The 15,614-nt window shown below is 54.9% G+C and overlaps 1 protein-coding gene across 1 annotated transcript in view; it reads left to right on the forward strand.

The window, feature by feature from the left end:
- The first annotated feature begins 1,318 nt into the window (after window positions 1–1,318).
- RFT1 (RFT1 homolog) overlaps window positions 1,319–15,614 on the forward strand; it is a 63,483-nt gene continuing 49,187 nt past the window's right edge. Inside the window, exons 1-2 of the mRNA XM_070238815.1 lie at window positions 1,319–1,453; window positions 5,100–5,318. Coding sequence (XP_070094916.1) covers window positions 5,277–5,318 — 42 coding nt within the window. The 5' untranslated portion in view covers window positions 1,319–1,453; window positions 5,100–5,276. The remainder of the gene's footprint in view (window positions 1,454–5,099; window positions 5,319–15,614) is intronic.

The following is a 15,614-nucleotide window of genomic DNA, read 5'->3' on the forward strand; positions in this document are numbered from 1 at the left end:
CTCTGTAGAGGTTGAAAAGTAGAAATCTCCCATAATTGCACGGATAATTTCATCTCCCCAGGCAGACCCAACGCTCCACACTGTCACTGTATCTTAGAAATTGTTCTGTTGGAGGGCACAATCAGGGCAGGCTCTCTGAAGGAGATGGCTGTGAGGAGGTGGCAGAGCAGTCTGGGGCTCGGGACCCCTTAATCATTTGACCCTGGGACTAGGATGGGGGGATCCTAGGCTCCTGACCCACACTTCACCCAGAGTATGCCGGTAACTCTTGGCAGGGCTGTGAGCAGGGTCAGTGGGCAGTACCCAGAGAGAAGTGGTTGGGCCAGTTGGACCAGCAGAGCCTGAGTAAGGTGCCCTCAAAGCCAGCACCCTCCATCCCAGATCCTCCAGCGGTATAAGAGGCCCTGGGGCACCAGGACACCCCTGCCAATCCACCTCCCACCCCCCTGCTGCTCATCAAGGCCCCTGCTTCTGCTTGGGCTGTGGTTTGCTCCTGGAATGCCATTCCATCAAGCTCTTAGCCATCTAACAAGGCCCCATGCAAAAGGTCCTCCTCCAGGGAGCCTCCCAGATGCTTGCTCCTAACCAAGGAGGTCTTCTGCTTCCTATGAGTTCACCCCTCAACTCTACCCCACCCCACCCCCACTGTCCAGGGCCTCTCCTGAGGCATGGACCACATGGTACAGAGGCTCCAGAGTGAGAAGTACATGCTACCTGGCTGTGTGACCTTGAGCAAGTGCCAGCCTTCTCTGAGCTTCAGTTTCCTCAGCTGTAAAATCCTCACCCCTCGGGGCTATTCTGAGGATGGATTGAGATGTTGGGTGCAGAGGGCCCAGCACTATAAACGGGCAGCTGGTCTGTTCATGTCCATCTCCCCCAGACTGTGAGCTCCCTTGGCAGAGACACACCTCCTCCCCAAAGCCCAGCAGCCTGCGGTGGACAGAGGCAGAGGTTGGCAGCGGAGGAGCCTCCCCAGGGAGCCGAGTCACCCTCAGGCTACTGCCCACCCCACCACCTTCACACGCCTGGGTTCTGCCTCTGGCCACAGGCTTCTGTGGGCACAGGCTGTGGTCATCTTGGCCACAGTGGCTAGGCAGGTGGCCAGGGTGCTGGGCAGGCCTGGGAAGCAGGAATGGTGATCCCTTGGGGCCAGAAACACAGACAGTTCCCAGACCAGCCCCTCAGGGCCAGTGGTCACTGGGCAGTCATCCCAGGGCAGTGGAGGGAGGGGAGAAAGAAGGCTGGAATTTCTGGGTAGGGAGTGGCATTTGGGTCAAGGCCTAGGGTACATAATCTAAGCCCTCATGTGGGGCCCTTTACACTCCCATTCTAGGCCAGTGGGGTGAGAGGACTCAGGCCAGCTGAATCCAGCTGCACCAGGCTTCCCCAGGCTGGGCACTGGAACTATGGCCTCAGCTTCAGGTCCTGGGCCCAGGATCCTAGGAGCTGCCAGGTGTGGAGGAAATCTGGGACCCTCCTTAGGGGCCTTGCAAAGAAGATGAACTGGACTTTCAATTTGGCCTCAGGTTTCACAACCTGGAAGCCTGGGAAGTTCATGCTGATGTCTGCTCTAGCTCCGTCATGCTGCAAAGCCACCATGCTGGTCTGTCCTATGGGGTGGGAGGGTTGCTCCCCTGTGTGTGGGCCACTCCTAGCCTTGGGGGCATCTTTCTGGAGGGAAAGCCAGAAGGTTGAGGGGGGACCTTGAGCGTGAGTGGGTTTGAGTGCTGGGCTACAGGGGCTGTGGTGGGAGTGGGAGTGTTGTGTGGAATCTGACTTTGGGTTCTTGTGTGTGCGCCTAGGTGCCAGCTGATGTGTTTGCATTGGGCCCAGGGGAGTGGTTGGAGGGAAAGGGTTGGCAGAAATGCCCGGTCTTCCCTCCTGTTCTCCAAGCCCCCTCCTTCCACACCACCCGCCACCACCACCTGGGGAATCTAAAGAAGGCCCCGAGGAAGGCTCCACTACCCCCTAGGCTTTTGAAGAACTACACCCACTGTGGGGGGCACTCTGTGGATGTGCATGGCACATCTGTGGTACAAAGGAAGAAAATGAACTTTTCTTCTCTCAGGCAGAAGCTTCGCTCTGAGGAAGGGGGGTGGGGGGAGGGGAGAAAGGATTCCCAGCCCCTGGGCTGGCTTTACACAGGCCATCTGCCCGGTTCCCCATGTTTAACCTCCCATGTACACAAAGGTCACCACCCCAGCCAGGCCCCAGGTCACTGTGGAAGCTTGTACAGGTTTTTGTCCCCTCACTGCCTCAGTCTCCAGTCTGACTTCTCCATTCGTTTGCACCCACTGCCACCACCCTGGCTTGGGCCACCAGTGTCTCTCTTCTGGCTACCTGCAGTCTTCTCTACTCAGGACTCCACCTCCGCACCCCCAGCAGTTCCTTCTCACAGCAGCCACACAGTCCTCCTCGAGTGTCAAGGTCTCCTCCCCCTCAGTCCTGAAGCTGACCATGGCGCTCTCAGGGGAAAGGACAAAGTCCTGACATGGCCGTCCAGCCCGGCCTGGCTTAGCCCCCACCTCTCCTGCCCCTGTCAGCCCCCCAGCTCCAGTGAGAGGAACTTCTTTCAGTTCCTACCAGATGACATCCTGCAATTTCTCACCTCCGGGCCTTTGTCCATGCTGTTCCCTTTGCTTGACACACCATGCCTAGCTAACTCCTCAGTCTTCAGGTAGGTCCTAGCTTAGTTACTGCCTCCTCCAGGAAGCCTTCCCTAACTCCTTGTAGGAGGTTAGGCAGACCTCCAACATCAGGGCAGAGTGTGTCTTCCATCCCTGGGGAATACCCCCACCTAGGGCTTGGGGGATGGTCCTTCTGCCTCCTTACCCATCCCTGTCCAGCTGCCAAGCTCCAGTCCAATGCCTCACCTCAGTCCTCAGGTCTCTGAGGAAGAGAGAACAGGGTGACCAGGAAGAAGTGAGGGTGAGGGACAACCAGGGGGCCTCAGGATGACTCCTGCAGCCCTGTCCCATCTGCCCTGGAGAGCCTCACCTGGGAGCTGGTACCACCAACTGCCCCCCAGATCTGCCTCCCCCAGGGCTTCTGGGTCTTGGGTTGCCTGGACCCTCAGGCTCCCCCACTGATCCAGGTTCCCTAGCTGAGCCCCAGCTCAGAGGGAACCCTAGCAACTGAGGTCTTGTCTGATGGGAGGTGGTTGTGAGGTGAAGCTTCTGGAAAGGACCAACCACTAGACAAGGGTGGGCATAAGTGCACACAAGCGAGTTAGTGTCAGGAGTGGGCATTGTGGCAGAATTGAGGCTTACACAGGCCCCTGATAGACATGCCTGAGGAGAAGCCTGGGCAAGCACCATGAGGCTGGGATCTCGGCCCTGTCATGCCTCTGACTTGCTGCAGGATCCTGCAGGCCCTTGCCTCTCTGGTCCTCAACAGTTCCATCCATATGAGGGAGGTACATATTACACTATCGTTAGGATGCTACTGGCTCCTGCCAGGGACAGGCTGAGGAGTTAAAAGCAGCTTCTCGTTTAATGCTCGGGGCAAGCTGCAAAGTAAGGGCAGCCCCAGTTTATAAGTGAGAAAACTGAGGCTGAGAGAGGCGACATCATTGCCAAGGCCACTCGCCAGAGCCAGGACCCCAGGTCTGTATGAGGCTGCAGCCTCCAGGCTTTCGGGAGGAAGACTTGGTGCCTTCAGAGGCAGGGGCACCTAGTGGTTAAGCCTGGGCCCCAAGCTGCCGGGTTCCCTTCCCAGCTCAGCCCTCATTGGCTGTGTGACCTCAGGCAGGTAGCTCAGCTTCTCTGAAACATGATGGAAGGATGATGAGAAACTCAACTCTCCGTTGTCACAAGGATTAACTGACCAAGTGAGGGTAAGGAGTAGGAGGATTACTACCTTCACTGTCACATCTCTCCCTCCTTCCCGAGTATGCATGAGCGTCTGATGGGAGCTCGGGTGGGAGCAAGCCACGCTGAGGGGTGCAGGGATCAGGTGCTGCAGTTCTGCGCAGCCACGCTCTTCTCTTCACCCTTTGGCTGGGAGCCTCCCCCAGGCACCACGGCAAGCCCTCTAATTGCTGTCTAACTGCCTACACCTGGGTAGAGCAGGCATTCTGATCCCATCCCACAGATGAGGAAACTGAGGTTCAAGTGAATTCCTGCCCAAGGCCACACAGGTTGTTGAGTGAGACAGAGGCCTGAGCCCAGGGCCTGGCTTGTCCACGTGTCCCACAGAGGGTCCCCGGCCCCTTCCCTAGACAAAGGATGGATGCTGTGGTGGGTGCTGGCTCTGCTGCCCACCAGTTGGTTCTGACAGGGGCATAACCAGGGCACCTTCTCAGGAAACCAGAACAGGGGCAGGTGTTTTGCAAGACTGCTTGGGCTGGGCCCAGATGGCAGCCTGGACTTTGGCCTCTGTCCCCACCAGAAGAGAGGATGGAGTCCAGCCTCATTTGGGAGGCCAGGCACCTGTTTTCCTCTGCCTGGCAGGGATGCTGGGCTGAGCCTCCCTGTTGCCCATGCCTGGGTGACTGCCCTCCAGGGCTCCCTGTCCCTTCCACATGCCCGTGGGCTTCCCAGCCCTGAGCCTGAGCCTCCTGAGAGTCAGGAGCAAGCCTTAGCAAAAGGGCCTATCCTTACAGCTTGTGTAGGAGGGTGGCAGCTGAGCTTGGGAGGCTGTGGCCTGAGGTCAGGAGTACCCTGGAGCCACTGGGGGCTGGTCTTCTTGCAGGGAGCTCAGCCACTCAGCTGTGTGACCCTGGGCAAGTCACCTCCCCTCTCTGGCTTCAACTATATCTATAAATGGGGCTATTTGTAGCCCCTCAGAGGCTCAAGGAATGTAGATGAGGAGAGTCTAGCACAGGGCCTGGATCAGAGTGAGCTCTTGATAGATTACTGCTATTTCTGTTATATGATTTAATTTTGTTATTATCAGGGTGTGTTTGGGGGTGACCTGAAGTGCTCCGCATAAAATCTAAGGCTCTTGCATGAAGCTTCATGCAAACTAACTCCCATTGTATAGATGGGAGACTAAGGTTTCAGGAGGCAAAGTGGCTTGCCCAGAATACCAGCAACAGACTTTAACAGAGCCAAGAATAGAATGTAATTCCTCGTTCTTTCTCTCCTGCAATCACTTAGCAAGCACCTACTATGTGCTAGGTGCTGTACCAGAGCTGAGGAAGCATGGAAGGCTCCGCTGCAGAGGTGCCCCAGGCCTGGGCCAGGACGGACAAGGAGTTTCTTCTTGTGCAGTGGTGACAAGGCAGAGAAGGCACTCCAGGCAGAAGGAGCAGCCAGAGGAGAGACTTGGAGCTAATGAACTCACTCCGTCCAAGGCCAGTTCTAGGGAACAGCCGGGTAAGTCTGTGCGGCCAGAGCATGGGGTGCATGGCATACCCCAGGGGTCAGTGGGGGATTCACATTCTCTCTGGCCTTGGATGCCATGCAAAGGCCTGGGCCTGCCTTTGGGTCTGTGCTGAAGATAATGGGAAATGAAGCCTTGGCAAAGGGGTTTTCCAGGCAGAAGCTGGAGGGGAGAAGTTCAGAGGATGGGCATTCTAAGCAGAGGAAACGGCAAAGGCAAAGGCCTGGAGGAAGAAGTGACTGCCACAAGCACCTTTAAATGAGTGGATAAGTGAAGGCAGGGCCCTTATTACTCATGTGAGTGCTGCCTGGGTCTTGTGGGCCAATAGGGCAGGGCCCAGAGTACCCCGCCCCATGCTGGAAAGGCAGGCAGTGCAGGGATGGAGACATAGAGCCTGAGACCTCCACCTGCCCACATGCGCAGCTTCCCTCCCTCAAGGCGGTGCCTGAGGCTGATTACAGCCTGCTGCATGAGCACAAGGTTTGCCCACATGAGAGGGCACACATGGGTGTGAGTCCAGGGAGCCTTCACCAGTCTTCGCCCCTCTGACCTTTGCTCTGGGAACTTGGCAGCTCAGTCCTGCTGGGACTTTGACCAGCAGACTCATGGGTCATGGGTGAGGGTGTGGGTGTGCATAAGCGGCTCCTGGGCTGCCTCAAACACCCTTCCTTTTCTTCACTGTTGGTTCTGGAACCTTTGCCTGTGGGTCTCTGGGCTGCCTGGTGTCATCATTTTGGCATGTGACTTTCTTGAGGCCTGTGGTGTTGAGCCTTAGACCCTGTCTATCTTTATTCCTTCCCTAGAGGTGGGCCATGTCCTCTCCTCCTGACCACTCCCTGTGCCACCACACACAGCCCCCACCCTGTAAGAGCCAGGGACACTGTGGGTGCTTAGTGAAGACTGGCTGTCCAGTGGTGGTACCCTTATGCCCAGAGACTGCTCAGCAGCATTTATCCACCATGCATTTTCTGGCTTCCCCAGTGTCCTGGGCCTCCACGTGCAAAGGGACAAGGAGCTCCAGCTCCATGGAAGTCAAGCTGGCTGAGGTTGCCTGGGCCTCTGGGACTCCTTGTACTGCACTGAGCTGCAGCACTGGCCAGCCTTGCCCTGGAAGCCCCTCTGGGGATCCAGAGACACCCCAGCTTTGCCCTGGGGAGAATGATGCATTAGGTGGGGACGTGCTGGAAAGAATCAGGATCAGCAGCTCGTGCGTAAACATCTCAGGGCAGACCCACTTGTGCTAATGCCTGAGCACATCCACAAGCACTCAGACACACACGGGATCCTTTCCCCCACCTGGAGCCTGACTCCTGCAGTCCCCCTTCTCGCTGCTTCAGGATGGCGAATATTTGGGTGGGAGGTCAGTATCACCCTGGAAGTGGCTGACATGGTTGAGTGTGCAAGGATGTATATGTGCATGCGTTCTTGTGTGTGACAGGTCCGAGTCAGGGGAGCAGGGTGGGAGAGCATGAGTGTGCAAGTGCCTGTGGGAGGGTGAGAAGAAGGCCAGATTTGAGCAAGCAAGGGTGCGTGACCTCCAGAAATGACTCAGGTTCAGATCTGCCCTTGAGGCACCCTTCTTCCAAGCCACCCCAATGGAAGTTGTGCCAGCATCTTCCCACATAAGGCCTGGGCAGCTGAGGGCGGAGAGGGGAGAGGGGACAGACGGGAGGAGGACAAGGATGGAGAGTTCCCCGTGGGTCCCTTTCTCCTCCTGCGTGCTTTACAGTCGGCCTTCACACTGTGCCCAGGAGGCCCTGGAGTGCCCCCCATCGGCTTTCCCGGCTGCTCCAGGCTTCCCATAGCAGCCTCTGCCCCAGGGCCTGAGCAGAGGTGGGTCTGTGGGGACCAAGGGATCCTGAACCCTTGGACCCTGCGCTCAGAGGTTAGTCTCCTCGGAAGGACCTCCTCCTCCCCAAAGAACTTTATCCGTGTCTGACAATGGCCAGCTGGTGTGAGGCTGTCCAAGGGCACTGTTTGAGCATCAAAATAAAACTTGACAATTGCTGCTCCTGCCCAATGCTGCAGAGCTCCGCCAGAGGTAATTATAGGTGGCCTGGGACAGCCGTCTCTGCCCACAGCCCAGAGCTCAGCAGGCCCACGGGACACAGGGCTGCAGGGAGCCCCTGCCCACCCCATGTTGCTCTGCCCCAGGCCTGCAGGGTCAGAGCATCCCAAGTCCCCAGCGCCAGGGCCCTCCACCAGCCTACATGCCTACCAGTCTTGGAAGGGGTCCCTTGGGAGTCTGGGTGGAATCTGGACTCTGCAGAGGATGTGGGGAATGTGAACTTGGTCTCAGATTGGAAGCATAATAAGAACAGTACTTCCAGCCCCCACATATCAAGTGCTCACTACCTACAGGGCCTTAGCTAGCACTTGATGTTCATTAACTCACAAGCTTCTCACAAAGCTCTTGCGATATGGGTGCCGTCATTAGCCCCATTTTACAGGAGGAAAAACTGAGGCCCAGGGAGGCTAAATGACACACTCATTGGCACATGGTTAGGATGTGGCCAAACTGAGCCTCACATCCCAGACGACTCTGAATTCCAGGCCAGAGTTCACAGCCACTAGGCCAGGCTGCCCCTAAAACCACAGGAGCAAGGGTGGGACAGTTGGTAAGTGGCCTGGGTGGAGTTAGACAAGTGCTGGGTGTGGAGGTGTTGGCAGCTGGCACGGGAAGCACAGAGCTCCCCTTCCAGAGGCTCATTCCCCAATTGTGAAGGCTTGTGCAGACCCTGCCTCTGTGGCCCCACAGCAAAGGCAGTAAAGGGGGAACAAGGGTAGGCACGTACAGTCTGGCTGACTCACTCGGTCCTCTTGGCCCTGCCCTCCCCTGGGGCCTGCCCAGATTTTCTCAGCCCAGAGGGAGCATCTTGCCTGCCCCTGTCTGCTCTTGCCCCCACAAGATTCTTCCCCCACAACTTGGGAAAGTGTGTGAGGGCAGGGGCTCATGCAGGAGCTCCACCAGGACTCCTCTGTGCCCCTTACACCTCCCAGGCCCAGTGGAGATGCCTGAGTCTACCTGGCCTAGAAGCCTTGGGCCTTGCCTCCTGCAGCACAAGGCCCCACCACCTGGGCCCTAGCCAAGATTTATCTCTGGAATTTGCCTTGGAAAACTCTGATTCCTGCTGAGTGGTGAGGGCAGTGCCATGCCTGCCCTTGTCCCTGGGCTCAGGGCCTCGGTCCACATTGCCAGGAAGTTCTTATGGGCATCTGAGTTCTCATACACTGTCGTTCCTTCTCATTCTCTTCTCGCTGTTTCCCTTCTGGCTCCTGGGGAAGCAGTGGTAAAGGGCCCATGTGTTCATATTTCCATCTCCACAAATGGTAACTCCAAATGACTTCTGCACTGACCTTCTTGGTAATCAACAATGAGCCCACAAACCTTTATTTAGTCCCTGCTCTGTGCTGAGAGCTGAGGAGAGGTGAAAGGAGGGGTGGCAGGTTCTGAGGTGGGCTACTGTGCCCCTCTGTGCTTGTGGCAGATATTGCTAATTGATCACAGCACTTCTTGCTGAGCCTGGAGGGATACAGCTCAGAATCTTCTCGACACAGCTCCAGGGAGCCGTTGGCAACCAGCTGGAATTGATAGATCAGTTGAAACCCATTTACCCTCCCTTCTGCAGCCCACCTTCTGCCGAGGATTGAAGCCAGAGTCAGGCCAGGGCTTCTTGTGTAAAGCTGTCCTTGTCCCGTTCCACCTCGCACTGCCCATGCCCTGATTTCTTTGTCCTCGTTCTCAGTGTCTGATACAGGATGGGGAGAGGGCAGACAGGATCATCCATCTTCCCATCTCAGGTTCCTGCGAGGCTGCAATGGCCTGGTTAGGGACTTGGCCCCAGAGTGGCACGGTGCCTTTGGATGGAAGGCATCTGGGCTGCTGGATCTGAGCACCTTCCCCAAGTGCCTCCATCTGGGACCTCAGACCTTCCCCAGACACCTGTCTTCTCAGGGCTGCGCTGGGGCTTGGATACCCCAGGTCCCCTCACCCAGCCTCCTGCTCCCAAAGCGCTCACTGTGCATTCCTTCACAGGTCAAGGACAAGGACAAGATCCTGACCTCTGTCTTGCCCTTTGCAGCTATTCAAATACGTGGATTAATGCTCACTGGGGGCCAGAGCCTGCGGCAGGGGTCAAGGGCCTTCCTGAGCAGAAACAGAGGGTCCCTGACTCAAGGAGCTTGAGGTCTGCAGGGGACAGGGGCATTCCCCAAGGGGTTATTGAGAAAGCATTAGACTCAAGATCAGACAGGTGGGAGGTCTACCCCAGCAATGCTACTTGGGCCTCAATTTTCTTGTGTGTAAAATAGGGATAATAGTAATAACACAATAACGCCTGTCCCACAGACCTATTTAAGGATTACTCCATCCTTCAAGGGTATTTATGGAGTACTTCCTTTATGCCAAGTTCTGCACTCAGCTCCAGGGATGTGATTCTTCTCTTGGAGCTGAACAGATGGGGAACAGATAGGTCACCAGGAAATGACCACACAGAGTCAGCAGAGCCCACGTGGGGGAAGCCCAGGTACTGTGAGAATCAGAAGAACCTGTGACCCACCCAGGAAATCAAAGAAGCCTTCCTGAAGGAGGAGACTCCTGAAGGAGGAGACTCCTGAAGGAGGAGACTCCTGAAGGAGGAGGATGAATTAGCCAGACTTAGGGAGAAACGTGTTCCAGACAGAGGGAGCAGCCTGAGCAAAGGGGAGGCAGTGAAAATGGTGCATGTGAAAGTGCCTAGCACTGGGCCTCGGCATTTGTTTAAAAAAACCAAGGCAGGCAGCGGGCCCAGGCAGCGTGTCCTAGGTGCTGGATGTGGGACAGGTGAACTAGGTCGGATGTGTCTGGGGAGATGCATTATTTACTGTCCCAGCTATAAAATATTTACATGGGCTTCCTGGTGGTTTATGGTCTTTGCTTTCCTATCTCCGGGCTCCTGGCAGGTAAACCGGTGCCTTGCAGCTCACTCCTGGGAGGAGTCCTGGGGAACCAGAACCAAGCACCTCAATGGGCTGGGAGGACGCTCTGGTCCAGCAATGAGGCCATTTGGCAGCTCTGAGCTCTTCTCATGAGGCATGAGCCCCACAGGCCTGAAGCCCCAGCTCCAGAGTCCCCAGGGCAGAGCCAGGAATCCAGGGTGACAGAGCTCCAGTCTGTGGGGAGAGGCAGACCAAGCTGTGTGGTCTTAGACAAGGTGCTGGGCCTCTCTCATCCTGTTTTCTCCCCTGTAAAATGGGGTTAACAGTAGTACAGTGTTTTGAGGAGTAAATTGAGATCACACAGCAGAGGGGGTGAGTTCAGTGACAGGAAGCCTGAAATTCCTACCTGTTTCATTAAATGTCTGCAGAGTGTAATATTAGGACAACCTGTCAACTGTAGCACACCTCAACTCTTATAAAGTGTTTTATGTGGGAAGTGGGTGCGTTTTAACCTGCTCGAGTTGAGAAGCCAAGAGCTGAGAGCCTACAGAAACCTTGGAAGGGCCTGACCTCGGCCCCCACGGGACGCAGACCAGTCGTCTTCTCTGCTCGGCACCTCTCTTGGAGTCTTTCTAGAAACTTTTCTTGTAATCTTTCGAGAAACTGGCCCGGCTTCCTGTTTATTTCTGGAAAGGAAAAACCCCAGACAGAAGGAAGGAGGTGGGGTAGGAGACCCAAGTGGACCTCTGCTCAGGCCACGTGGTTCCTCCTATTCCTCTGAGAGGGAGCGGCCCTCAACTGGGCAAAAAGGGGAGCCCCTGACAGCTGGAATCACTCCTGGCCCCAGAGGGGTGGGAGGTCTGGCCTCACGGCTGATGGGCTCTTAGGCCCATAAAAATTGGGCTACAGGGAAAAGCAGGCACAGGGCTGGGTGGGCTCCAGCCTGGGACAGCAGGCTGGACAGGATATCAGGTGGGCAGGGATGGTGAGGTCAGCAGACTCCTGAGAGGAGCTTCTGGAGGATCGTGGCCTGAATGTGGATGAGAAATCAGCCTACACATCCAGGGTCCTCTGGACCAGCCTGACTAGCCCCTCCAGATGGGCACAGTAAGGCCAGAGAGAGGAGGGATCAGAATCAGGACCAGATCCCAGGGAAATTCATGCCCTTGCTCTAAGAGTCACAGATCTGTGGTCTTTCAGAGAACAAGTGTTCTCAGGGACCATCTGCTGCGACCCCCTGCCACAGTACACAGAAGGGGAATGTGCCCATCCTGGCCATGTTTGCCTTTAGTCGTTCCTCACCCTTCCCCTGCTCTGATCCTTATCTGTGGAAGATGGGCCAGCCTCTTCAGGCTGCATTCCCCACATTTCTGTGTGGCTTGGTTTAGCCTGTGGAAGGTGGAAGGTGAGGGGACAGGAAGAGAGACACCTTAGGCAATGTTTCCATATGTGGCTGCATCTCTCCTCTGGCCTCAGATCCCCCTGGACAGGCCCAGTGAGGGTCTAGCTTCTTCTGGGTGACCCAAGTATCAGGCAGTAATACTTCAAGGAGAATTAATTGACGAGGTTTTGTAAGTTCGCTGCATTCCCAGACATCCCTCCACAAAGCAGAGGTAAGCTAGCACAGAACTAGGGTGAGGAAGGTGGATCTCCAAAGAGAGAGGGGGCTGGGGAAGCAGGGGATGGGTGCCACAGGCAAGCCCTTTGACCCTGGACAAGTGGCCTTATCTCTCTAGACTTCAGGGTCCAACATGAAAAGAAAAGCCACTCGAAGTATTTCAAATAGAGAGAATTGAGTGTAGGGAATCCATTACACAGGTGATGAAAAAGTGGAGAAGCTACACAGGTAATGGAAAGGCAGCCCAGAGAGTAGCAGCAGCAGGAAGGCACCATCACCCCCAGGCTAAAGGGACAAAGGAGGAGGGAGTAGTGCATGCAGCACTCCTGGAGATCCGCCTCCCCAGAGCCCAGCAGCCTGGTGGATTTTCCCCACCGTGTTTCTCAACTGGGCATTTGTGGCAGCAACTTCCCCATTGAGTGCACACTTCCCTCCCTTGGCTGCAGCCCGGGGCACACAGCTGTCTGGAAAAATTGTCGCTTCCTCTGCCCAGCTTGTCTGTGAACTGGAGAGGCTGGGGCCTACGCATTGCCCCTACAGTGCACAGAAGGAGAGCTGGGGGTCTGCTGGGCCCACACACCAGGGACTTGGGGACAGAGCTGAGGACTGATGCCCACTACAAGGCACCAGAAACCAAGGAAGTTGTCACCTCTACCCCACCATTTAGACTCCAAACAGCACCAGCCCCTCAGGGTCTTGAGGCCAAAACTCAACCAACCAATGGACCCACAGATCTTTACTGAGCACCTACTGTGTGCCAGGCACCATTATATCACCTTGATTTTACCTGACTCCAAATCTGTGAGGTGAGTATTATCATATAACCCCATTTTACAGATGGGGAAATCAAGACTGATGGGTTAAGTCACTTGCCCAGGGTCCCTACACTAAGATGGGGCTGTATCATTTTACGTTTGTTACCCCACAGCCCTGAGGAATAGATGTGGAGAAACCTTGGTATACACTGTTTCAACATTAGGGGTTTCAAGTGTCTGAGAGTGATTCCAAAGGTCATGGATTTTCTGTCATTTGAAGCATTCTAAGGCATGAATTTGGACCCTGCACAGTGAAGGCTGGTGGCAAGAATGAGTCACTGTTCTTGAGGCTTAAACGAAGTGAAGCAGGCTGAGCTCTTTGTCAGCACACTGTGGGAAGGGATGGGGCTATCAGGCTGTGGGGTCAGGTTACTCACCCCCCGCCACAGTTGCCTGACCTTTAGCAGGTCCCTTTACCTCCTCAGCTATGAGATACATAATCTTGACCTTGAAGGTTCTTGTGAAGACCTCGATCATGTACATAAAGGTCCCACCATTCCAGGAACATAGTAGGGGCTGTTGGGACAACGATGTTGATTATGGCCCTTACAAACGGTGGCATGATTCAGGACTATGTGGCAGGTCAGAAGACCTGAGTTGGTAGGAGCTCCAAGGGCAGGCATGGTGATCTCAGGGGGCCAGTGGGCCAACAGGGTTCAGGTCAGTGAGATGTAAAGATCAGGTGGGCAGGAGGGGCTGCTGTGTGTGCACAGGGCTCTGGCCTTTGGTGTCAAAAAGGCCTGGGTGCAAATGACAACTCTGCCCTTTCCTGATGGTGTGACCTTGTGCAAGTTATTTCAACAGGGCCTCATTTTCCTCCTCTCTAAAATGGGGGTGACATCACTGCCCATTTGCTAAGGTGTGTTGAGGAGGTTAAATGCAATGATATACCTGAAGCACCTGGTATGTACCGGGCACATGCTAACATGTACTTGACTGGTACTTGACTAACATCAGTAGTTACTGTTATTTAACATCAGTGGTTTCTGTTATTTTCATGAAGGTTGGACCAGAGCTTCAGGGCCTGAATGGCAGTTGACGGTTCCTCCATGGCCCCAACAGTGGTTCCAGGCCCAGCAGCCTTGGGCCCACTTGCTCCCAGCTTTGGCCTTCTCTAAGGGAGGATTCCTCTAGTCCCGCAGGGAGGAGGTTTTTCTCCATCACTTCTTATCAGAATTGGATTAGTGGGTAGCTGCTGAGGCCTCCTGACTTGCGGTGCTTCTGACAGCTCCACCTGCCCCTATAAGGTCACTTAGGAAATAGCTCTGGATACCCAGCTGTGAGGAGCTGGCTCCCCTACCCTGGCCTCAGCTCCTGTGTCACTCTGCAGAGGCCCTCCCTGACCACCCCATTGAGGTAGGCCTTGGGATCACATCGCCCTGCCTTCCTGACTTCAAGGCACTTATCGGGACCTAGAATTGTTTTATCAACTTGATTATTGGTTTACAGTCTACCTTCCCACACCGGGAGGAAAGCTCCTTGAGGCAGGGTTCTCGCCTGTATCGTAGAGCCCAGTTTGGTGTGTAGCACTTAGTATGTACTCGGTAAACATTTGCTGAATGAATGAGTGAATGATAACCAGGGAGGCAGAAAGTATATCTTGGTGGGAGGCACAAGAAGAACACTGGACAGAGAGGCAGAGGCCTGAGTTCTAAGCCCAGCTCTGCCCCCAAAAGCTGTGTCACCCTGGGCCTCAGTCTCCCGATTTGTACCACGAAGTCTTCGGGGAGAGGAGCTCCAAGATCTTTTCAGTTTCCGATGTTCTATGCCTCCAAGAGGTCCCTGCCAAGCTGCAACTCTAGGAAGCCTTGTCAGCCTCCTGGTACCAGGAAGTCTCCATGACAAATGCAACCAGGCCTGTTTTGAAATATGTTCTCGGATTGGCTGTGTCTGGGCCATGAGTGACTAAGCCCAGAGAATTCTCCCCTCCCTTGGGGCCACCTCCCATAGCACGTGACTTAGGGCACCCCACACACAGGAGCACACGCACATGCACACTCACATAGGCTCACACACGTTCACACATGCACTTACACACTCAGTCTGTGTGCACACACTATTATACCTGCATGTACACACTCACATAAACTTGCTCACACACACCACACAACACAGGTGAAGACTTGCACACATATGTACTCATATACCTTCTCACTCACATTCACACTCACATACACACTCTCATACATGCCCAGGTGCTTACACGTTTGCATACACTCGCATGAACACACGCATACAGTCACATTTGCACTCATACATACTCACACGTTCATTTGCACACTGCCATATACGCACACTGTCACTTACATCCATGCACACTCACACATGGACTCACACAATGCTTATATACTCACACACTCATGCTTGCACATGCTCACATACTTTCACCATATACACAAATGCACCAACACAGTCTCTCACACATGTGCTCACACACTCAACCTGCATACACACACTCATACAGACACACACTCTCACACATACACTCACACACTGGCACATGCACAGTCATACACATACATTTACTGTCACACATGCTCCCTCATGTCATCATGCATAAACTCCTTCAGTCACACACACATGCACACACTCACACTCACTCACATTCACACACACCCATATGTTGCACAAGCCCAACTCCCACCCATCTGGCATCTTGTCCTTCCAGAACTGCCCAGGCCCGGCCTCATCTGATGGCTGCTCCCTGCTCTCTTTTCCCTTTTAGTTCTATTTATTTTTCTTAACCACAGTGAACATATTTGGAGAAGGATCTATTTTCACCTTATCTGGAAACACATTTCCCCTCAGCCACGAGCTGGGCAGATCAGTGAGAAGTCTCTTGGCCACTGCGGCATGGGCTGGGAGGGCTGAGGCGAGGCCAGGATGGAGACCAGAGAGCCACAGAGGCAGAAGGGATCCTTGGGACGGTCTGGCTGCCC

This window comes from Equus caballus, chromosome 16 (assembly GCF_041296265.1).
Source record: "Equus caballus isolate H_3958 breed thoroughbred chromosome 16, TB-T2T, whole genome shotgun sequence".
NCBI classification, from domain to species: domain Eukaryota; kingdom Metazoa; phylum Chordata; class Mammalia; order Perissodactyla; family Equidae; genus Equus; species Equus caballus.